This window comes from Aspergillus stella-maris, assembly GCF_047715825.1.
Source record: "Aspergillus stella-maris strain CBS 113639 unplaced genomic scaffold BDV14scaffold_1, whole genome shotgun sequence".
NCBI classification, from domain to species: domain Eukaryota; kingdom Fungi; phylum Ascomycota; class Eurotiomycetes; order Eurotiales; family Aspergillaceae; genus Aspergillus; species Aspergillus stella-maris.
In genome coordinates, this window is record NW_027396795.1 from 807,426 (window position 1) to 827,028 (window position 19,603).

The window sequence follows — 19,603 nt, forward strand, 5'->3', positions numbered from 1 at the left end:
CATATATAGAAGCGGGGTCTTCGACTACTTATAATGGGCGATTTAGAACCTTGGTCTGCAATTCAGATCGAAAAGCGAAAGGGAACCAAGAGCACCTTACCCTCATCGACCAAAACGATATTTGCAACCAAAGTCCAATGATGGACTTTGAAGCTGAAAGTGGTACTGGCCAAAGACTTGCCATTGATGCGCTCATCTTGTCAGGTATATCAGTGCTATTCAATTCGGGACTATTGTTGGGGCTATTTTGCTCACTTATCGCCTACAGAGATACCTTTCTTCAATCGACCACTGACCGTGACTAGCCACGGCTCTTCTGCTTGGGCGTTTAGCTACCGTATCGATGTGTGTGACAACGCCATTTGGGAAAGCTTCTTTATGAAGGTGAGCTCGACTATTTTCTCTTTCCTGATCAAGTGAATCTCTATTTTTGCATAAGGCGTTCTGAAGGCTTTAGATGAGTAGTTCTAATGAGCTTACAAGGTATCGCTTGGCGATCATGGCAGAGAGTCGTTGAAAGGAGAGTTCGAGTCCACAGCCGCAATTCATGCAGTCGTGGGGGACTTTTCCTCGAAACCAATTGGCTGGGGCTCCTTCAAGCAGCTACCTGGAGCCCACTACTATTTTTGTCGATTCCACGAACTTTCAGATGAGCTTCCCGAGCCCGAGGAATTTTGCAAGGAAGTCGCAAACTTGCATTTGAAGAGCGAGGCACCGAATGGCAAATTTGGCTTTCACGTCACGACATACAACGGCGACCTCCCGCAGGACAATACTTATACGGATACTTGGGAGCAATTCTTCATCAATGGTTTCAAGCACATGATAAAGCTGAACATAATACGTGGTGGTCCATGGCCCGCGCTGGAAGGTCTGGAAGCAGCAATGCTTGAAAAGGTAATTCCTCGACTACTTCGACCATTAGAAACTGCTGGACGTTTTATCAAGCCAGCACTGGTTCATGGAGATCTGTGGTGTGGTAATACGGCGGTAGACACCTCGAGGGATCGCCCGCTGATATTTGATCCATCATCCTTTTATGCACATAACGAGTGTACGCTGGCTGGCCCCCAACCTCTCCGGAGAAACGAAATCCTTCTGCTAAGAGAAACATAGATGAACTTGGAAATTGGCGGCCCGAACGAAATAAGTTCTCAAGAAGATATTTCAACACATATCACTCTTATGTCCCGAAATCCGCGCCTGAGGAAGACTACGATGACCGTAACGCTCTATATAGTTTGTGAGTGACCCTTTCTCTTTTTGAAAGACTCTATGCTCTATAAACTGACGGTCTTTAGGAGATTCAACCTTCAGGCCGCCGCCTTATTCCCAGAAGTCAGTAGTTTTCGTGACTCGTAGGTACACAGCTGACAGTCTGCGAAGTCGGGCTAATGTCTCCAGGGTCATTGATGGGATGAAGACGCTCGTCCAGAAATATCCCCGTGGTTTTGAAGAGTATCTGGGTAATGAGCCTTGAAAGGTTGATGATATACTCTCGCATGACTCGAGAAATTCAAGGATGGGCGTATATGGTTTGCTATGTTTCAAACCCATCCGTACTAGAGGGGTTATATTCTATGAGCGTCAGAGGTGGCTACTAGTAGTGGATGCGAATCGAATGACTAATATCGGTACGATGAAACTCGAAGGTCTTGTTCTTCTAACTAAGGTCAGTATGGAGTTTAAATATCTGGCCAGAGGCCTTATTAGATCTTAGATCCCGAAAAAAAAATGTCGTATCCTCCATCGTATCCTTCAGCGCATCCTTCATCAATAGTGTATGCAAAGGTGAAACAACGAGGCGCTATATTATTGGCTTGGCTGAATAATCTCAAAATGAGTTCTCCTTGGCTGACATATTCGTACACGGCCTACCTATCGCACAAGATAAAATGAGACAATGAAAGGTCTAACAGACACGCCCCGAACGATTTCACTCCCTGATAACCAATAAGGGATCTAGAGATAGACGACCTATCATCAATACTGCGCGGTTCAGATGATATCCGAGAAATCATATGCCGGTATTTTCTGTTCTGCAAATTTTGATCCTCGAAATGAGTAACAGCTTCGTTGGTAACTATAACCTTGTATTCTCCCCTTTGGTTATGTGGCGATCAGGGTTTGTAAATTCTTCAGTACTGTATAATCTCGTACCGACTTAGATCACACTGGAAAACAACCAATTTTGTCAAGAACCTCGTGACTTTTCGTGCGGGGTTACTGGATCCCAATGAATAAATCGCGCATGAAGAGGCATCATAATATCTCCAAGGGACTAAGCTCTGCTCTCACTACATCTCCTGGGTATCCGACTTGTTATTTCTCTAGCGATCTCTCTGCCACAGCAATAAATATGGAAAACCGTGAAAAGCTTCCCACGTCTTTTCAAGTCAACAACGTTTCAATCCCCGCCATTGGCCTAGGTACATTCCAGGGTGACGCTGGAAATGGGAAAGTCAAGGAAGCTGTACTGTATGCCTTGAGCAAAGGCTACAGGCACTTCGATACTGCAACCGCTTATGGAAACGAGGTTGAGGTGGGAGATGCTATTAGAGAAAGTGGCATTCCGCGAAACGAGATTTTCATTACAACCAAACTGTAAGCACCCAGCCTGCATTTTCTCATCCCAGTCACATCACATACCAATCCTTTTTTTTACCGGCATTGTACAGGGCTCAGACTTGGCACGAGGAATCCGATGTTGAGAAAGCGCTTGATCAAAGCTTAGAAGCCCTACAAATGGATTACGGTGCGTTCACAATCATTCCTTGAACTTCCACTGTACACTAACTACTGCACTATAGTTGATCTATACTTAATGCACTGTATACAATACTTCTCTCTGCTTACTGAGATATTTATTTCTAACCTGCATGTTAGTTCCTCATGCATATAAGCCTGGGCCTGCTAATACGACTCTCCGTCATCCCAATGGCAAGGTAAGCAATCTTTGTACTTTTGCGTTCTACGCTTTGCTAATTCGCGATGGTTGCAGCCTGTGATTGATTATGACATGTCTCGTAGATATCCTGAAACCTGGGCAGCCATGGAAAAGCTTGTTTATAACGGGAAAGCAAGGCTGATCGGTAAGGTGACGGATAGTACTCTACTTTGGTCCGGCTACGCCTCTCCGGTACTGACACGTTCTAGGTGTTTCCAACTTCAATATCTTGAAGCTGAGAAGGCTTCTTGAGACAGCAAAGATTCCTCCTGCAGTCAATCAGGTCGAAATTCATCCGTAAGTAATTTTCTCGCAAAACAAATTCTCTACACCCTCGTCATCGAATGAAGTCTGACGCCGCCTTTCACTACCAACAGATACTTACCGCAGTCCGAATTGCTGGCCTTCTGCAGAGATAAGCAGATTCATCTCATGGCTCATCAGCCGCTAGGTGGCAGACCTGCCGTAGTGGTCAATCCAAATGCAAGCTGCCCTGGGCCCATATTTGATCTAGATGTAGGTTACTCTAGCTTACTTGTTGGTTTGGTTCTTTTTTTGGTTGTAATCGATTCTGAGACGTCTTGAAAAACAGATTGCGGACATTGCTCGGTCTTACAAGAAGTCATCAGCACAGATTATACTTTCCTGGATAGTTCAGCGGAATATCTCTGTGATTCCAAGAAGCGTGCATGAACACCATATTCTAGAGAATCTGGATCTGTTACACCTATCAAACAACGATATGGAGAGGATATCGAACATAACTAGTTTAAAGGGGGAGATACGCTACCTGGACCCTATGGATCATATCGGCTTTAATATATTTGACGAAAACGCCGATGAGCCGATTTGAGGCCCACGATCTGGCAGAGACGGTTGCATGTGTCTTGGTTGCCTCACTTAGTGCTTGCGTCTATACCTGCAGTTTTGTTTTCCAGACCTTTGGAGCCTGTTGTTACGTTCTATTAGGAAATAACTTTAGCTTGAGTATTGTGAGGTATATCTTCATGAAATAGCCAAGATGTCCCGTCTCATCACTAATGAAGGTATGTGTGTATGGAGGGGACAGACCTAGGAAGATTTTGAACCAAAGGCTCTGATGGCTTCACGCGTCTAAATTGCATCCTGCCCTGGATGGCTTCTCCAATCTGGGACCGCCTTATCAAGTTTAAGAACCTGGCCACTAGGCCCAACTCTGGCTTGCCTTAACCATTGCCGTTTCAAGCATCTAAGATGCAGCCCGTAACCAATATACGGCTTGCATGACACTGCTGACTTTCTTCACAGGCAGAAAAAGCAATAGGTGGTCTAAAGCCCCCGCAGTTCAAACAGGCTGGGGGCTTCTGGGGGCCTTTCAAGGCAGTCAGTCAGCCCCGGGCAGATGGTATCGGACAAGGCTGATCCACGGAGGGGGTTACACTTATTACACTTGTCAGATGCGACGTAGCACAAGGCTCTCTAGATCACAAAATGCACCCCTCCTCATATCAGCTGCAGGCCTTGAGCCTTTTTCTTCACTCCACTAAGCTTGGTTGACTTCCATCACATCACTGTCCACAAGGAAGTATCAAGACTTTCTGAAGAAGTAACGAGATATTTACCGCTTTAAAAGGCTTCTTGCCAGATAATGTCCACCTTCAAAGACCACGCCAGATACACGGTAGGAGAACATAATATCGTGATGGCTGTCTGCCCAGTAATTGGAACTCATGCAGTGACCTCTGTCGCCGAGCATTTGTGCCGCTCCTTCCCAGACTGGTCAATCTCACCCGAAGACTTTGCATTCATTCTCGTTCTCCGGCCAAGGTGTCCACTTCTCATCGCGATCCTCGACACATTGGGCTGTGGCAATATCGCGCATGAAGAAGACTGTTGCTGCGGCGCTGGCTGTATCGGCTGGTTTTGTGAGCGTGAAGATTGCGATGATAGGTGCTTGGAAGAGCGGGCCTAGTCCCAGACCTGAGATTATCTGGTAAATTATTATCCGTGGCCAGCTTGCGTAGGGTTGTAGGTTTAGGTATAGGCCGTGGCCGAGGATCATGAGGATCAGTCCGATGTAGATAGGTAGTCTGTACCGGCCGGAATGGCTGATGTAGACTCCCGTCATGGCGACGGGGAGGAGGTACACGCCTGATAGGATGAGCGTGGCCCCGAGGATGATCTGGAAGTAGAGCGGGAGGTAATACAGGTTTGCGATGTATGCGAGGCCGTGGATGTACGCTATTGCAAAGGTCGCTATGTTCGAGGCGGACTTGAAGAGGCGTAGCGGCGTGAGGGGGTATTTGGCGACTTTCCACTCGATCACGGCGTAGATGGTGAATGTTACGATACCGAAGACGATGAGGTATACTACTATTGACGAGCCCCAGGGGTAGGCTATTCCGCCGTAGCCCAGGCACAGCAGGAACATGACTGTTGCGCCGACGATGGTGGTTGTTCCTAGTCAGTTCACTGCTAGGAGGCCGTCGATGATTGGGGTGCGAGGTGTTTGGACGTTTAGGAAGAGCATGACGAGGGTGCCGGCTACGCCTGCGACTAGGACTAAAAGTGAGGATATTAGTCTGGGGGACTTATTTTATAGGATCTAAAGAGGAACTCACGGTTTATCCAGAAACACCAGCGCCAGGAAACGAATTGGGCGAAAGCGCCGCCAATGATAGGACCTATCAGTATGCTACTCCCCATGTCACGCCGAGTATACCGTAGTACTTGCTTCTCTCGCTGGAGAATTGTCAGCTGGGATATCCCTAGGATAAACAGGAAGAGGTAGGTAGAGGCTTACCAAGGACTGAAGACATCCCCGATGACAGTGGCGGAGAGTCCGAGGATACTACCGCCGCCGATACCCTGAATGACACGCCCGGCAAGAAGCATATCAATGTTGGTGGCTAGTGCACCGATGAAGAAGACGAAGATGCTTAGCATGAGAATTGGCTAGTAAAGGTCAGCGTTGGTGCAGATTACAGATGGGCTGACAGGGTTACATTGCGACCGAAAATGTCACTGAGTTTCCCAAATGGAGGGGTCGAAGCTGCGTTTCGTTAATAATGTTGAAGCATTATCACATAGTAGGTAGAGACATACTAGCGGCGGGAAGCAGATATGCTGTGCCAATCCAGGTAAATTCGATTTCTGTGCTGTTGAGAGATCGCGAGATGGATTCGGCGGCTGTAGAGACAATCGTCTATGATCAGTTAGTCAAGTTTTAGTGATCAGGGCTGTTTAAATAACCTCTTCCAACGCCGCGATAAAAGTATAAAGCTAGAAACTTGTTAGCTATAGCTATAGCTATTTCATCTTCTTCGAAGAAAACATACACAGAGAGATGAGACGAGCAACCATGTCTGCATCCTGCTGAATCTCTTACCATCACTGCTTTGCTCAGATCAGCCATGGGCGCAGGACTATCAATCCTTGAGTCTGCAGTACCGTTGGTGTTTGCCATTGTAATTCAAAAAGACTAAATGGTTCTGGTTTTCTTGCTCAAGATGGAGTGGCAATCTGCAGTTGGCCGGGCGCCCAGCGAAGAGAAATACTGCAGCAACAGCCCCTGATGGACCTGATTTCTAAGCCCTGCAGAACCAAGGAACATGGCATTACGAGAGCACCGAAGTTGCAGCTATCCAAACACTCCCGCTGTCAAAGGATGCCATTCGGTGCTGACAGAGCACCGAACTTAGGGCTGGCTGCCAAGCACCGACCACCGAATCGCCGAAAAAGGGCGCGTCTATCACCTGATGGTGCCCACTACCAATAGTGTAGAAAGCTAACTAAATAAACTCTTCTAAAGTACCAGAACATACTATCCTCCTTGATACGAGAGTATAAGACCACGTGATCTCTAGCTGCCAAGCTACTCCAACCCCCTGAGGATTCGACCCCTCAATAGAGAGAGAGACATCGTCAAGAGTCTATCGAAGAAATAGAATTGAGCCCTATCGTTAAAGGCATCCGCTCCTTAGTAGGCTACGTGCGTGTAGCCGATACAGACGTCATTCTGCCCCTCTCCTTCCCCTGGGCCTGTACGATTCGTAACAAGTCAGATCGCCAGATACTATAACAACTGCACTTTCCATTACGTCTTCTTCTTGATATCAGAATACCTAAGGTCCGATTCGACGCTTAGCAGGACGACCTCGACCTTATCTGACAGGATGTTAATGTAGGGGTAGGCCGATCAAGGTGCTGGATATCGATTAGTAAGGCAGAGTTCTTGGTTTTCCACCTCCCTGGTTGACAAAATATCGACCTCAGCTAACCTGATCTCTCGTCCTTCCGCATGTTTGTTTACGACCCTCCTTAAATGTCTTCATGCTTTAAATTCTTCACTTAGAGTACTAGATAGAGCAATTCAAGTCATCTGATTGGCTCACCGTCTTAGATTACATAGTCTTTTGAAAAAATATCAGCCATGCATTTAATCATCATTTTCAGAGTCCCGGATTATTCTAGGTTGCCACTCCACAACTGAGCGCTACAGGCCAGCTACAACGGCGATTAGGAGCATATGTTGGTTCAGGATAGTAGCCAAGCTGAAAGTCAGGTTGAGGTTATCCCGCAGCGGTTCAGCAACGCACAGGAAGGCTTGTGTTATGACACGACAGCAAGTAACGCCAAGAAAGTCACGGGACGTCCTCAGCCAATCAGCAAGGTTAGTCATCTCAGGCACGGTGCCTGGAATGAGCAGGGAAGGCACGTGACCTACCTACGCGCAGGATGGAAGGATATATAAGGACGCTCATTTCCCTCTGTATTTAGTTCTTCTGTCTTTCGTGATCAATACTATACTGTTATTCAGAAGCTACCTTTGGAAGCAAGTAACTCGCAACATACTTCTGCATAAGCTCTAGTATACGTACTAGAGGTTGGCCTTGCCTTGGGAGATAAGTTCAGCAACACCGTACTCGGCCTATCATCATATAGGACGAGGTTCAAGACTTCTTCAGGAACACTAGCAGAGCTAGGTGAGTATAAACCAAGACACTTTGAGCTTACAGTACCTTGCCAGGGTTCGCGAGACACCGCAGGATCCCGCGGGACTACGTGAGCGTATACGGGAAATCACGGGGTTTTAATAACAGCTTGAATCTATTCAGAAGATGCAGGGTGCGCAAGACGAAGCTTCTTTGCCTGGCTGGTTGCCGTCATAGAGAGGGACCGCTTTAAGAACGGGGTAGTGGCGCCCCTTTCTTTCAGCAGTTTGATGATCTCTCCATGGTGTTCCTCTGAGGCGGCCTGGAGAGCATTGCCAAACTGGCCACCTTGCGCGTTGACATCTGCCCCCTTGTCCAAGAGCAGTCTAACAATCTCTTGATAGCCATTAAATGAGGCGGCCTGGAGAGCATTGCCATAGTAGCCTCCTTGCATGTTAATATCTGCTCCCTTGTCCAAGAGTAGTCTAATAATCTCTTGATAGCCTCTTAATGAGGCGACCTGGAGAGCATTACTATAGTGGCCTCCTTGCATGTTAACATCTGCTCCCTTGTCCAAGAGTAGTCTAACAATCTCTTGATGGCTATTAAATAAGGCTGCCTGGAGAGCATTGCCATGGTAGCCACCTTGCGTGTTAATATCTGCTCCCTTGTCCAAGAGCAGCCTAACAGTCTCTTGATAGCCTACTGATGAGGCGGCCTGGAGAGCATTACCATAGAGGCCTCCTTGCGCATTGACATCTGCTCCCTTGTCCAAGAGCAGTCTAACAATCTCTTGATAGCCATTAAATAAGGCGGCCTGGAGAGCATTGCCAAACTGGCCACCTTGCGCGTTGACATCTGCTCTCTTGTCCAAGAGCAGTCTAACAATCTCTTGATGGCCATTAAATGAGGCGGCCTGGAGAGCATTGCCAAAGCGGCCTCCTTGCACGTTGACATCTGCTCCCTTGTCCAAGAGCAGTCTAACAATCTCTTGATAGCCTCTTGATGAGGCAGCCTGGAGAGCATTGCCATAGTGGCCACCTTGCGTGTTAATATCTGCTCCCTTGTCCAAGAGCAGTCTAACAGTCTCTTGATAGCCTACTGATAAGGCAGCCTGGAGAGCATTGCCATAGTAGCCTCCTTGTACATTGACATCTGCTCCCTTGTCCAAGAGTAGTCTAACAATTTCTTGATAGCCTTCTAATAAGGCTGCCTGGAGAGCATTGCCAAACTGGCCACCTTGCATGTTAATATCTGCTCCCTTGTCCAAGAGCAGTCTAACAATCTCTTGATAGCCTCTTGATGAGGCAGCCTGGAGAGCATTGCCATAGTCACCACCTTGCGCGTTGACATCTGCTCCCTTGTCCAAGAGCAGCCTAACAGTCTCTTGATGGCCGTTAAATGAGGCGGCCTGGAGAGCATTGCCATAGTGGCCTCCTTGCGCGTTGACATCTGCTCCATACTGGATAATATCCCGTGCAGCCTCCACGAGCCCTGCAAGACAAGCATAATAGAGCCTGGAACCTTGTGGAGGGTCAGGGTTAGTATCCCAGCTCCTATCAGCCTGATACAAACGGGCCCATTTTTCGAATGTCTCGTTCTTTGTCAAGAACCCAACTATCATTTGAACTATATCTGGGCAAGCTGAAGCCAACACAGCATGGGCTGTCCAAACTTCTGCCGCATATCTGGCCATTGGAAACTCCTCTTGCAGCTCTCTGTGGCTACTGCTAATATCCGTGAGATAAGTCAAGCATGTTCTCATGATAGAAATGCTGGCAGTTGTCTTGTTGAAATCTTCCATTCCACTAAGGTACTCTTTGACCGAAAAGTGAGCAAGATGGAGCTCTTTCTCCGCGGCGTCAACGACTGTTACCAAGCTAGGACAGTAATCCAGGACATCAGTCTCGCAGAACAGTCGACGATTAATATCAAACCCATGCGGCTCGTCTTCAATCTGTGTTGCTATCACTTCTTTAGTTTCCGCCAATGTTAAAGGTCGCTTGGAGTGCACTAAAAATTGAAGAAGGCGTATCGCGTCATTTCTCAACTCTTCTGGTATACTTGCATACATGCGCCGGTATGTTTCATTTAGATCCCGTGGTAAAGATGCCAGAGCCTTTCTTATATCTGTCTTGTGACGACATCGCGCCAGGCTATCCAGCTGACAAAATGCCCACCTAAACCTAAGCAAGGCGTGTTAGCAAACCACTAGGATATTGCTCCAAGAACTGGCACCTTACATTCCATCGGCTCCGTCACCTACTTTTTTCTGGATTTCCTTAACAAGATCCTGGGACAAGGACTTCTCTGTAAAATCATGCCGTTGAGAAAGTTGTGCCGTAACCCATGATCGGATATCAGAGTCAACAGCCTGCGTATCTAGAGGTAGGCAGTTCTGCTCTCGCACCAGAGAGGGAATGTGGCGTAGAAACTCGGATTCAGGTCGACTGGTACAGAGCAGCTGGACATGGACCAAGTCTGGCTGGGAAACAACGTCCTTAATCCAGATTATTATGTCATCTCTTGTTGTTGATTCGTCCAATGCATCTAGAACAATGTAGATCTTGCTTTGGACTGCAAGCATTTTGTGAACAATGTCTAAGAGAGCCTTTGTCGCGGGTTGGCTGCTGCCAGTCTGGTGTGCATGAAACAGCATATCAAGGTTAACTGCAGAGTCAACTCCACTCTGGTAAATTTGGAAAGCAAGTGACCGCAGCATGCCATTTAAAGTCTGCTTTGTTGTGTCGCCAAAGTCAAAGAAGAAACTAAGGACAAGACTATCTTTTCCCTTGGCAAGATAATCAAGCACAGTCGCACTAAGAATTGTCTTTCCACATCCTGCCAGCCCCTGCAGCCATAGGTGTTGAGACCGCCCCAAATGCCATGACTGGAAGACAGGATTTTCCAGGAGCCACACGCCTGTTCCATTATGGTGGAGTGTTCTTGCATGGTTGGCATTTGTAGAGGGATCTGGTGGACTCAGCCAGTGCCTGATCTTCTCGGTATGAAGGTCAGACCTGATGGAATCAGTGGTAGCTTTTGTTGCAACAGTGGTCTGCTGCACGTCACTTATCTGTTGATGAACTAGTTGCAGTTAGAATGGTGTCATGTACATATATTATTTGACCTATTGCGTTTGCTGGTCTATTTATAGAGAAATAAGAACTAACCCGACTCAAGCACCTCAAGCGCTCTCTTGGTCTCTTGGACCTCCACACCTGGTACATACGTCAGAAGCTCCTTGGTATACGCAGCTGCCGTCGCCGAGGCGTAGCGTTGCCATCGATCGTTCTTGTGAGAATCGGCGTAGTCACAGATCCCTCGAATCACAAGGCAGGGAAAGTGGTTCATGAGGCCGGCCGCTTCCATCTCAACGCAGATGCAATCCTCGCCGAGTTCAGCAACAATCTGATCACGCGTGGCGGCGTCCTTAACAAGTGTGTTTCCGGATCCAATCATCCCGTAGTGAATCTCAGGGTCGGTGGTGTTTCGAGAATCACGTTAAACCTCACCATTCGCGTCGCAGCCCTTGCAGTCCAGGCCAGCAACGTGGTCGCATGAAGCCTTGAAGAGGCGGTCATTCTCAAGGCCCTGGTAAGCATAGCCAGGATTTTGCTTGGATTTTTTCTTCATCTTCGGATTCTTCTCCAGCATCTCTTGGAGGAAGCTGGGAACTTTAGAGTCCTTCCGCTCGTGATACGCCCGGATGCTGGAGAGTGCATTAAGGAGGACTGTTGGAGGTCGTCCAAGGAAACCTTTAAGCTCATGCTTGTTACCTGTTTTTGCCTTGATCAGGTCATACTGACAGACGCCGCCCGTTGTCCCACATGGCTGGCTCACAACAATGTCACCTAGCCGGATATCGCGCTCCTCGTCCGGTTGAGCGATGCCGCCACCTATGCCGACCAAAAGGCCAACGCGGATGGATGGCAGAGAGGCAAGCAGGCTAGAGGCCGTGGTCGCAGCTGGGGTAGTCCCATAGACTCCAGCGGGTAGAGAGGCAATGACAATATTGTGCTCTCCCATGCGACCCCACGTATAAACATTCTTGTCAATCTGGTGTTTGGTGAAGCCGGTTGGTGCTGTATGTTCCTCATCAAGCATTGCTTCCGCAGCGGCTCGCTCGATTGGAAGAGCAGCAATCCAGGCAACCGTGTAGGAGTCGGGACTTTCGAGTGCGACCAGGGATAACATGGTGCGGACGTACGGGGCTGTTGGGTGTGAAGGAAGTTTGTCACAGAGTAGTTGGGTCAAGAAAAATAAGCAAGATTGATTTAGAATAGCTCTCCGTCTTCTAAGGATGGCAGAGGGATTTTCAACCATGGTACTCTGGCCAGCGTTTAGCCTCAGATTAACTTATTTTAAATGCCAGGTGTGGTCGAGCCGCTGCCTAATCTTACCTTCCTGCTTACTGCAGGGAAGACGCACTGTGGTTGGGCAAGCCACCACACACCAATGATCCAAAGTTAGCCAGGGCAGCGGCAAGAGCTTGCCAATCAACGATGTCAGAGCCAATACGCCTGGAGCAGCAATTGGTGTGCAGGAGGCGGTCTGTAGAACGCCATGCCCCCATAAAGAAGCCTCTAAGTTGGATGGCCATGGTTTCACGGGCTGGCGTCTGCAAAACACTTACTGATTCCATGGCGGGCCAGCCGTGTGGACTCAGAGATCCACAGAATACAAAGAGCCGCTCAGCAGATCCATCAACCTGTTAGGAAGCCAAACCCTGTGGCATGATCTATGGGATATATAAAGGACGCTCACTACCAACTTAGCTAGTCTTGTTCTTCGTGCCTTATCTTTAGTGAACAGTAACATAGTTAGATTGCCACGTTACGAATTGCACTTTCTACTTTAACTTCTTCTCTTCTAATAATAGAATACCTTAAGGTCTCCGACCCTAAGCAGGACATCCCTGACCATATCTAACACACTAATCCTGGAACCTTAGGCAAACAGGGGGCTTGGGATGGCATCGTGGCTAATTTCTTGTCAGCAAATAACACCCCTCCCACCAGAGTGCTAATTTGGAGCGTCAGTTAAACCCCCCCAAAAGCTACCAGATCATAACTTGAACATTATGGTCCATTGGCGCCAGTTCCACAACAAAATGGATTGTAGGAGGTGACTTTGGATCCCAATTATTCTCAGGGACAAAGGGCCACTTGCCGGGACAAGTTTGTTAATTAACGGGTGTACGAACTCTCTTTGCTTTTTTCCCTGGGTCAGCTGAGTTTTGGGTTTGTCGGCAACCCCGCAGGGACAACTCCGTTTTGAGGTTTAAAAATTTGGACTGGTTCTTAGACCTAGTGCAGTGCGTATTTTTACTCAGAAAAAAACCTACGGGCCGATCCGTTGAAAGGCTTAAATCTAAATTGGGATCTTTGGATTCATGAGTCCTTGGTGAATGTTTGATTGAGAGTAATCCGTTGATCATGGAGTTTGTGACCACCCTTATATTGCTTTTTTTATTATTTTTTTCCCTGAGAGGAGGTGGGGTTTCTGTCATGTCCAGTTTCTAATCGAGTATGACCTGGTACGTTGATATGCTGCTGACTGCAGAGAAGAGGTCATATTGATGCTGGGATGGCCCCTGTCTCAAATGCATAGTGAGCTGTTCGAGCCCGTCGAGTTGGCCAAGCCACTGCCAGTTTTGTCTTGCTGCGTTGCTCTGGCCCATATAGCGAAAGTACAGCAGCAAGATCTCGTCAGCCAACTTTCTCATTCTCACCGCTAACGTCGCCCTCGAGTCGATGAACTTCAAGACCTTTGGCTTAGCCGGCGGCCGCGCGGATACCTGGGAGGCGGACAAATCGGTCTTCCGGAGGCGAAGGGAGGGGGAGTGGCTGGGCAACAATGCTTGCTACATTAACAGAGAGCTCAACAACCCCCTTGCTGCCGCACACATGGGTTTGATTATGTCAATCCCGAGGGTCCGAATAAGAACCCCGACCCTGTCCTCGCGGCAAAAGATATCCGCGCCACTTTTGGTCGCATGGCCATGAACAACAAGCAGACGGTCGCCCCATTGCTGGTGGGCATACCTTTGGCAAGACACACGGTGCTGCTCCTAACAGTCATGTGGGTCGGGAACCGCACGGGGCTGGCAGCGAGCAGCAGGGTTCCGGGTGGGAGAGCACCTTTAATACCGGCGACGGACCTCGGTCTCGAGGTCATCTGGACCAAGTCGCCGACCAAGTAGAACAACGACTTTTTCACCTGCCTCTTCTTCAAGTATAAGTGAGAGCTGGAAAAGTCGCCTTCTGGTCAAGCATCTTGGTTCCCACAGTTTCCCCGCATGACACAGACCCACAATGTGTTATGATATCTCCATATGCACAGGGGAAGGAGGGCAGAATGACACTGTATCAACTACACGTACGTAGCCTACTAAGGAGCGTGTCCAGTTTCCTGTTATCTTGCCAAGTTACAAAAATTTGTGGACTTGGACAAATGCTTGGACGCCATCACATGCGTGAATTCAAGACCAATTAGGTATCTACTCTATTATTAGTGACTCTACCACGGCTGCAATTGGCTTTGGGCTTGGAACCCAGCTGCTGGGTCTACCATGTCATCCATGGTGTCAATAAAAGCAAAGTAGTGCGTTGTACTCACGTTTAACTAATGCTATTAGCCAAGACCTTTATTCCCAAGCTTTTAGCTAATCAAGCAATGCGCTGGCTTCGCATCTTTATTGCCAATTTGCTTGGACGGATCCACAAACTTGAAGCTAAAGGATATGAACTGCGTCCGGCAGCTATTACGCTCTGCGACCACATTGATGGCCGGTTCGGCTCTGGGCGTTCCCCGCAGGTCATGATTCCTGCAGGAATGCCTATATCCAAAAGTTCGCTCATGTCAGCCGCGCAGGCCCTGTTGATAAAATTCACTAGTAATACAAGCTTATGGCCTTGTCAGGGCCTATCCTTGTAGCTCCTGGGATTTAAAGTAAAGCCTTAGCGCAGTTGTTCCATTTCCTCTTACTTTGCACCGCCAATGGTACCACGTGCGGTGGACTTAATGCAGGCTGTAGAAAGCTGGGGGTCTGGGAGCTATACTTGCCCACATTGCAATCGGTCTGTCCCTGCGGTTGACGTTCTGGAGAATTGAGATTGGCATCTAGCTGTGGATATTTTCAAAGACAAACAGCAGTAAGCTGTCTTAACATCCAGGAATTGGCTGCTCCCCAGACCAGATTTTTAATATTACCCCAAGTTACCCCGATACGAGCTCCTCGATAATATCAAAAAAAGACAATCACTTCAGTAATGTAACATACGCAGATACCTCTGTGTATTTGGGTAGTGTCAGCAAAGCCACAATATGCAAGCCTTTCAGCCGATTAAGACACCTAAATATACCAAGGAACCACTCACCGCGCGAGCGCTCATTGCAAATATCAATGCGAGTCCTAACGGTCATTTCGAGACAGCCCGGAAAGTGCCCTACCTCTGCCAGGACTAGACCAAAGGGTATTACGTGAAATTGGCACAGGACACTCGTGAGGCCTTCGGTGGTCTGGCGAGGTGGCTGTAGTTAAGGGATTGAACTTTTGAACTGTGTATGGCCGCGGGTGACGTGAAGGATATGGAGAAAGGCCCAATTTAGACGAGATAATGAGGATCGGCGTTAGTTGGAAGAGAAATAATACCCCACATGGAATGGGAGTGCGGCAGTTTAGTAAGGGCATCACTGATGGAACTCGGACTACTGATGAAGGAAGAATGCCAGGTAGGGCTTTTAGGTAACATATCCCACGGCCCTCTACCTGCAAACCTGTTAGCATTAGAGCTTTCCAAATAGCTCCTTTGAATAGGGGTAGTGATCTAGTAATGTTAGCAAGTTCGTCTCCAAGCTTGGTTACCTTGTGATATATAAAGGTCGGTATTTAGTCAATAGAAAAACCAATAGCCACACACTGTAACAATCTAACATTAGTTTAAGCAGTTGTGGCCGTGAACCCCTTACCCTGGGCAGGACGCCGGCATTCTCCAGAGACCGACAAGTATCCGCATATGCAGCTTGCGTGTCATCAAACCTGCCCTAGGCAAGGCTACGTGTCTTTGCCACCATCAGAATCGCCGGCCAAGATTTTCTCATTCCCCAATTGATGATATTCCACGAGCCCCAGTCAAACGGGGCATCGCTGCTACCACCCTACTTGCTCACAACCACCCCCCACACCGGTCAGTCAGAATCATTGATCGTCGTAATTCCCTTACCGGATGTGGCGAGGCCAACAGCGAGATTTTTGGGTGTACTGGTCAGCCTGCTGGATGAGGAACAGTTCTCGCTTATGGATGATCCGGGATATGTAAGCTGCGCTTACACTACGTAAACAAGAAACCAACCTCTCCAAATGAGCCTCTGTCCATCTCAAGAGTGACAGACTAAGTGGCTTCTTGCAGACCAGATTGCGCCCTGGACGGCACATATTACTGCCGATGAGAAAGACACCTTTGAGAACATCACCATGTCTAATGGTGGATTCAACGGGCCCGTCAAAGCGTACAAATCCCTCATGAGGGACTATAATGCGGCTGACGAAGAAGGTGAGTGTTGATGGGATTGACACTAGCCCCGAAAGCTAAATAAGGCTGACATCTACTGTTCCAGCTATCCCGCCATTAAAGGCCGCCATCCCTTGCCCTGTTTTGCTTCTCACGGCGAGCAAGGATCCTGTTGGACTTCCTGATTCCCAAATTTCTAACACCACCCCATATGCTGCGGACATTCGGGTCAAGGCTGTTAATGCAGGTCACTTTCTGCAGGTGGAAAAGCCTGATGAGATTAGCCAGGGTATTCACGACTTCGTGAGGGATGTCATGGGAGAGGGCCTTTGCCTGTAGGCAGCATGTCCGCTACTATCCTGTTCCTAACCTCTAAGCAACGTCTTGCCAGACCCACTTACCTGGAAGAACAAGGACTTTGCCATCGATCGAACGTTTGAACTATCACAACGCCTCATCAAGCTAGTCAATAAGAAGTATCCTCGATACCGGGAGACCGCCCAAATGCAAACACCCGAAAGTGCCCTGGACAGCACGACGCCCGAGCCACAAATTGATCAAGGCTCTTGTCTCCTCATCCTGTCATGCTACATAATTCTACAGTATCCTCTGTATATTACACATGAAATTTATCACCAAGTAGATAAGGTTTTCGTAGTTGACTTGTCTACTGTTTCTGCGCCTCGTAAGATAGAAGTAACGGCAGGTTCGCGACTCTCACAGTAGTTAAAAAAAAGCAAAAAAAAAAACATACAACAGCTGGGATTCGCATGTGGTCACCCACCATACTACTAACCAGCCGGCGTGTGGCTTAAGTACGGCTGAGCGGACGGGAAGCCCTGTTCTCCACACCCTGTGGTCGTATGTACTCATACTTGTTGGGAATACATATATCAAGAGCATGTCAATCCTACCGCCGCGCGAGTTGAGGTGATATTACAGTGGTGAGATGCTCACTGCCTGCTCACCTGTCTCATTTGCCTCGGGCGACCTGTTTATCTCACCCAGCCATAAACCTGAGTATCCGCTATCTAAAAACCTCCCGGTCGACAAGAGGTTGTTGCGAACGTAGAGAGTGATGTAACTATTCTTCGCGCTTTATCTCAGCGCCACTGATGTTGCTTGCTATGGACCCCTAAGGCGTACGGGGAGTATTGACAAGCTCGACTCTATCCATATCCCGAAGCTCACGGTAGAGGTAGCTATCATGGCCGTTCAGCAATTTGCTCTTCTTTACCAGCTTGAGCAAGTCTGATGTGACCCCCTAGCACGTCACGCATCAAAGATTATTTTGAGCTTCTCATGATACTCGGAACAGCCGTATGTGGAAGTTGTCGCCTATAAACCCAGAGACTTGGAGTTCGTAGATGTCTTTAGATTCTTCTCTTGAGGTCGCGGTTTATTATTGCTTCGTAATCTCGCGAGAATGAGCCAACATAGCAAGATGTGCGGTACCCAATAACGTCGTTTAGCGTGATCCCTGATTTCTCCAACGCATGGTAGGTACACTCGAAAAGACTTCTCTGCTGTGGGTCCATACAGGTGCTTGGGCCAGGGATATGGAGAAGAATGGGGCGTCGAACAGCAAAACATCTTCCTTCAGGAAGTAACTACCATGAGCACTCATCTAATCACCAAGAAAGCACAAGTCACTGTTAGTAGTGGTCAGGGTTGTTTCGATTGGGGCGCCATTTGGGGTACACTAACCGTATCATGTCTATCGTGATTCGGATGGTAAAAATGTCGATGTTCCACCGGCTCTTAAGCACGTTGGTCATGGCCGAACGGCCATCCAACAGCAACTTCCAAATATTCGCGGGAGTGTCTGCCTCTTGGGAGAATTTCAAGCTTATGCCAATCACGGCAATAGACTCCAAGGCGTCACCATCTGTTGTGATAGATCCGGAGCTACACGGGCCTCGGGCAAGGATGTTGCCATGGCGGAAGACACGGTGCTGTTACTTAGGGTATACTTTGATATCATTACAAGTTCTTTTGCTTTAGCTTTATGTTGCTGGGTCAGAAATCTTACAACACGCTCGACATACACCCTTTAAATACCATTTTGGGACCTTCCAGGCGCACTCTCTACAAGACTAGTCTTACTTAATGCCAATTATTATGGCTGTGACCCCATACAGACACATTTCAAGGTTGATCCCCGTTCCCCCTGCACTTCACGGCATCAAATTACTTTACACTGCACGTGTCCAGTCTTGTTTGAAAATCTTGTCGTAAATCTTAACACCAATGGATACAATTAAGGGGCTGGTTTTGTAGCACAACTGCAGCCGTGTTTCACCTGCGCCGCCCCAAATCCCAGTGAATGTGCTCGACTACCCCGTTCAATCCATTTGTTGTCTTGATTGATAGACCTTCACTGCCAAGCCTGTCCCTGTATTACGCTTGTTTGAACGAAACTATATCTCCATAACCTCAAGGATTATTCACAGGCTCAACCAGTGCTGCTATCAAAGCAAAATAGCTGGAATCCAAGCCAGTGGTACCCTGGCGCTCCGAGTGTCGGCGTCTCTGATGACTTTGGTGCTTGTCGCTCTTGGAAGCCGCGCCTGGGCGCGGTTCAAAGCGCACAAAAGCTTTTTGTTAGAGGATCAGCTCATTGTCGTGGCGAGATTTCTACTCTATGCCGACCAAGCTATCTACCTATATGGTGAGATGACACCGACTCCAGAAGGCAGCCATATGACAAATATACCGTGAATGCTAATTCCAGACTTGCAGCCGTCATGGGAAATGGTGCATCTGGCGGGTCTGACCCCCAGTTTATGCTGCTTCCACAGCTGAATCGATATTTTCAAGTGCGTTAGGTTATCTTCCATATCAAACCAGCACCAACCAAACAAACGGTATCTCTTCGTTCAGAAAATTATCTTCGTGCTCTGCATCACATTAGTCAAGGTATCCATCCTCGTTCTCTGCCGGAACATCTTTTCGACGAGGAATTCTTGCGCCTCAACGGGGCCCTCATATCTCTGTGCCTTGTTTGGGGCATCACCAAGCTCTTCCTGGTCACCTTCCAGTGCAGGCCTATGTATGCAATGTGGACATTTGAGCTGCAGCAGTCACCCAAAATTAAATGCATAAACTCGTCAAGATTGATCTTTGGGTTCGAGATGACGGATATTGTGATTGGCGGGATCTTCGGATTCTGGCCCCCGTTCGCTCCTGGGCGTCCTCTATTGTTCAGCTCGTGGCGCTTCGTCGGC

At 48.1% G+C, this 19,603-nt stretch overlaps 6 protein-coding genes across 6 annotated transcripts; 3 read left to right on the forward strand and 3 right to left on the reverse strand.

Annotated features, from left to right (window-relative positions):
• Positions 1 to 140: 140 nt before the first annotated feature.
• On the forward strand, positions 141 to 3,800 carry BDV14DRAFT_186555 (NADP-dependent oxidoreductase domain-containing protein; the record flags this gene model as incomplete). The annotated part of the gene is made up of 13 exons (XM_073770830.1): positions 141 to 204; positions 269 to 384; positions 484 to 1,054; positions 1,117 to 1,243; positions 1,302 to 1,358; positions 1,405 to 1,466; positions 2,430 to 2,604; positions 2,679 to 2,755; positions 2,887 to 2,945; positions 3,002 to 3,092; positions 3,157 to 3,244; positions 3,325 to 3,463; positions 3,540 to 3,800. The coding sequence occupies 13 exons, from the start codon at positions 141 to 143 to the stop codon at positions 3,798 to 3,800; spliced, it is 1,887 nt and encodes a 628-aa protein (XP_073633874.1).
• A 744-nt stretch (positions 3,801 to 4,544) lies between these two features.
• On the reverse strand, positions 4,545 to 6,392 carry BDV14DRAFT_186556 (major facilitator superfamily domain-containing protein; the record flags this gene model as incomplete). Its single annotated transcript, XM_073770831.1, has 9 exons — positions 4,545 to 4,702; positions 4,784 to 5,386; positions 5,548 to 5,610; positions 5,649 to 5,668; positions 5,730 to 5,881; positions 5,932 to 5,978; positions 6,032 to 6,131; positions 6,179 to 6,208; positions 6,315 to 6,392. The coding sequence occupies 9 exons, from the start codon at positions 6,390 to 6,392 to the stop codon at positions 4,545 to 4,547; spliced, it is 1,251 nt and encodes a 416-aa protein (XP_073633875.1).
• Positions 6,393 to 8,035: 1,643 nt separating this feature from the next.
• BDV14DRAFT_194699 (ankyrin repeat-containing domain protein) lies at positions 8,036 to 11,322 on the reverse strand (the record flags this gene model as incomplete). Its single annotated transcript, XM_073771982.1, has 3 exons — positions 8,036 to 10,046; positions 10,104 to 10,947; positions 11,034 to 11,322. 3 exons carry the CDS (start codon positions 11,320 to 11,322, stop codon positions 8,036 to 8,038), a joined length of 3,144 nt encoding a protein of 1,047 aa, XP_073633876.1.
• On the reverse strand, positions 10,968 to 12,219 carry BDV14DRAFT_162281 (uncharacterized protein). Its single transcript, XM_073766870.1, has one exon. It carries the CDS (start codon positions 12,184 to 12,186, stop codon positions 11,365 to 11,367), a length of 822 nt encoding a protein of 273 aa, XP_073633877.1. The 5' UTR covers positions 12,187 to 12,219; the 3' UTR covers positions 10,968 to 11,364.
• A 1,397-nt stretch (positions 12,220 to 13,616) lies between these two features.
• BDV14DRAFT_194701 (uncharacterized protein) lies at positions 13,617 to 14,065 on the forward strand (the record flags this gene model as incomplete). Its single annotated transcript, XM_073771983.1, has 2 exons — positions 13,617 to 13,679; positions 13,739 to 14,065. The coding sequence occupies 2 exons, from the start codon at positions 13,617 to 13,619 to the stop codon at positions 14,063 to 14,065; spliced, it is 390 nt and encodes a 129-aa protein (XP_073633878.1).
• A 2,274-nt stretch (positions 14,066 to 16,339) lies between these two features.
• Positions 16,340 to 16,715, forward strand: BDV14DRAFT_194702 (alpha/beta fold hydrolase; the record flags this gene model as incomplete). The annotated part of the gene is made up of 2 exons (XM_073771984.1): positions 16,340 to 16,418; positions 16,483 to 16,715. The coding sequence occupies 2 exons, from the start codon at positions 16,340 to 16,342 to the stop codon at positions 16,713 to 16,715; spliced, it is 312 nt and encodes a 103-aa protein (XP_073633879.1).
• Between the last annotated feature and the right edge of the window lie 2,888 nt (positions 16,716 to 19,603).

What these genes read in the sequence shown, in the direction of transcription:
- BDV14DRAFT_162281 (XM_073766870.1), bottom strand. Translation starts at nt 12,186, where the DNA reads ATGGTTGAAAATCCCTCTGCCATCCTTAGAAGACGGAGAGCTATTCTA.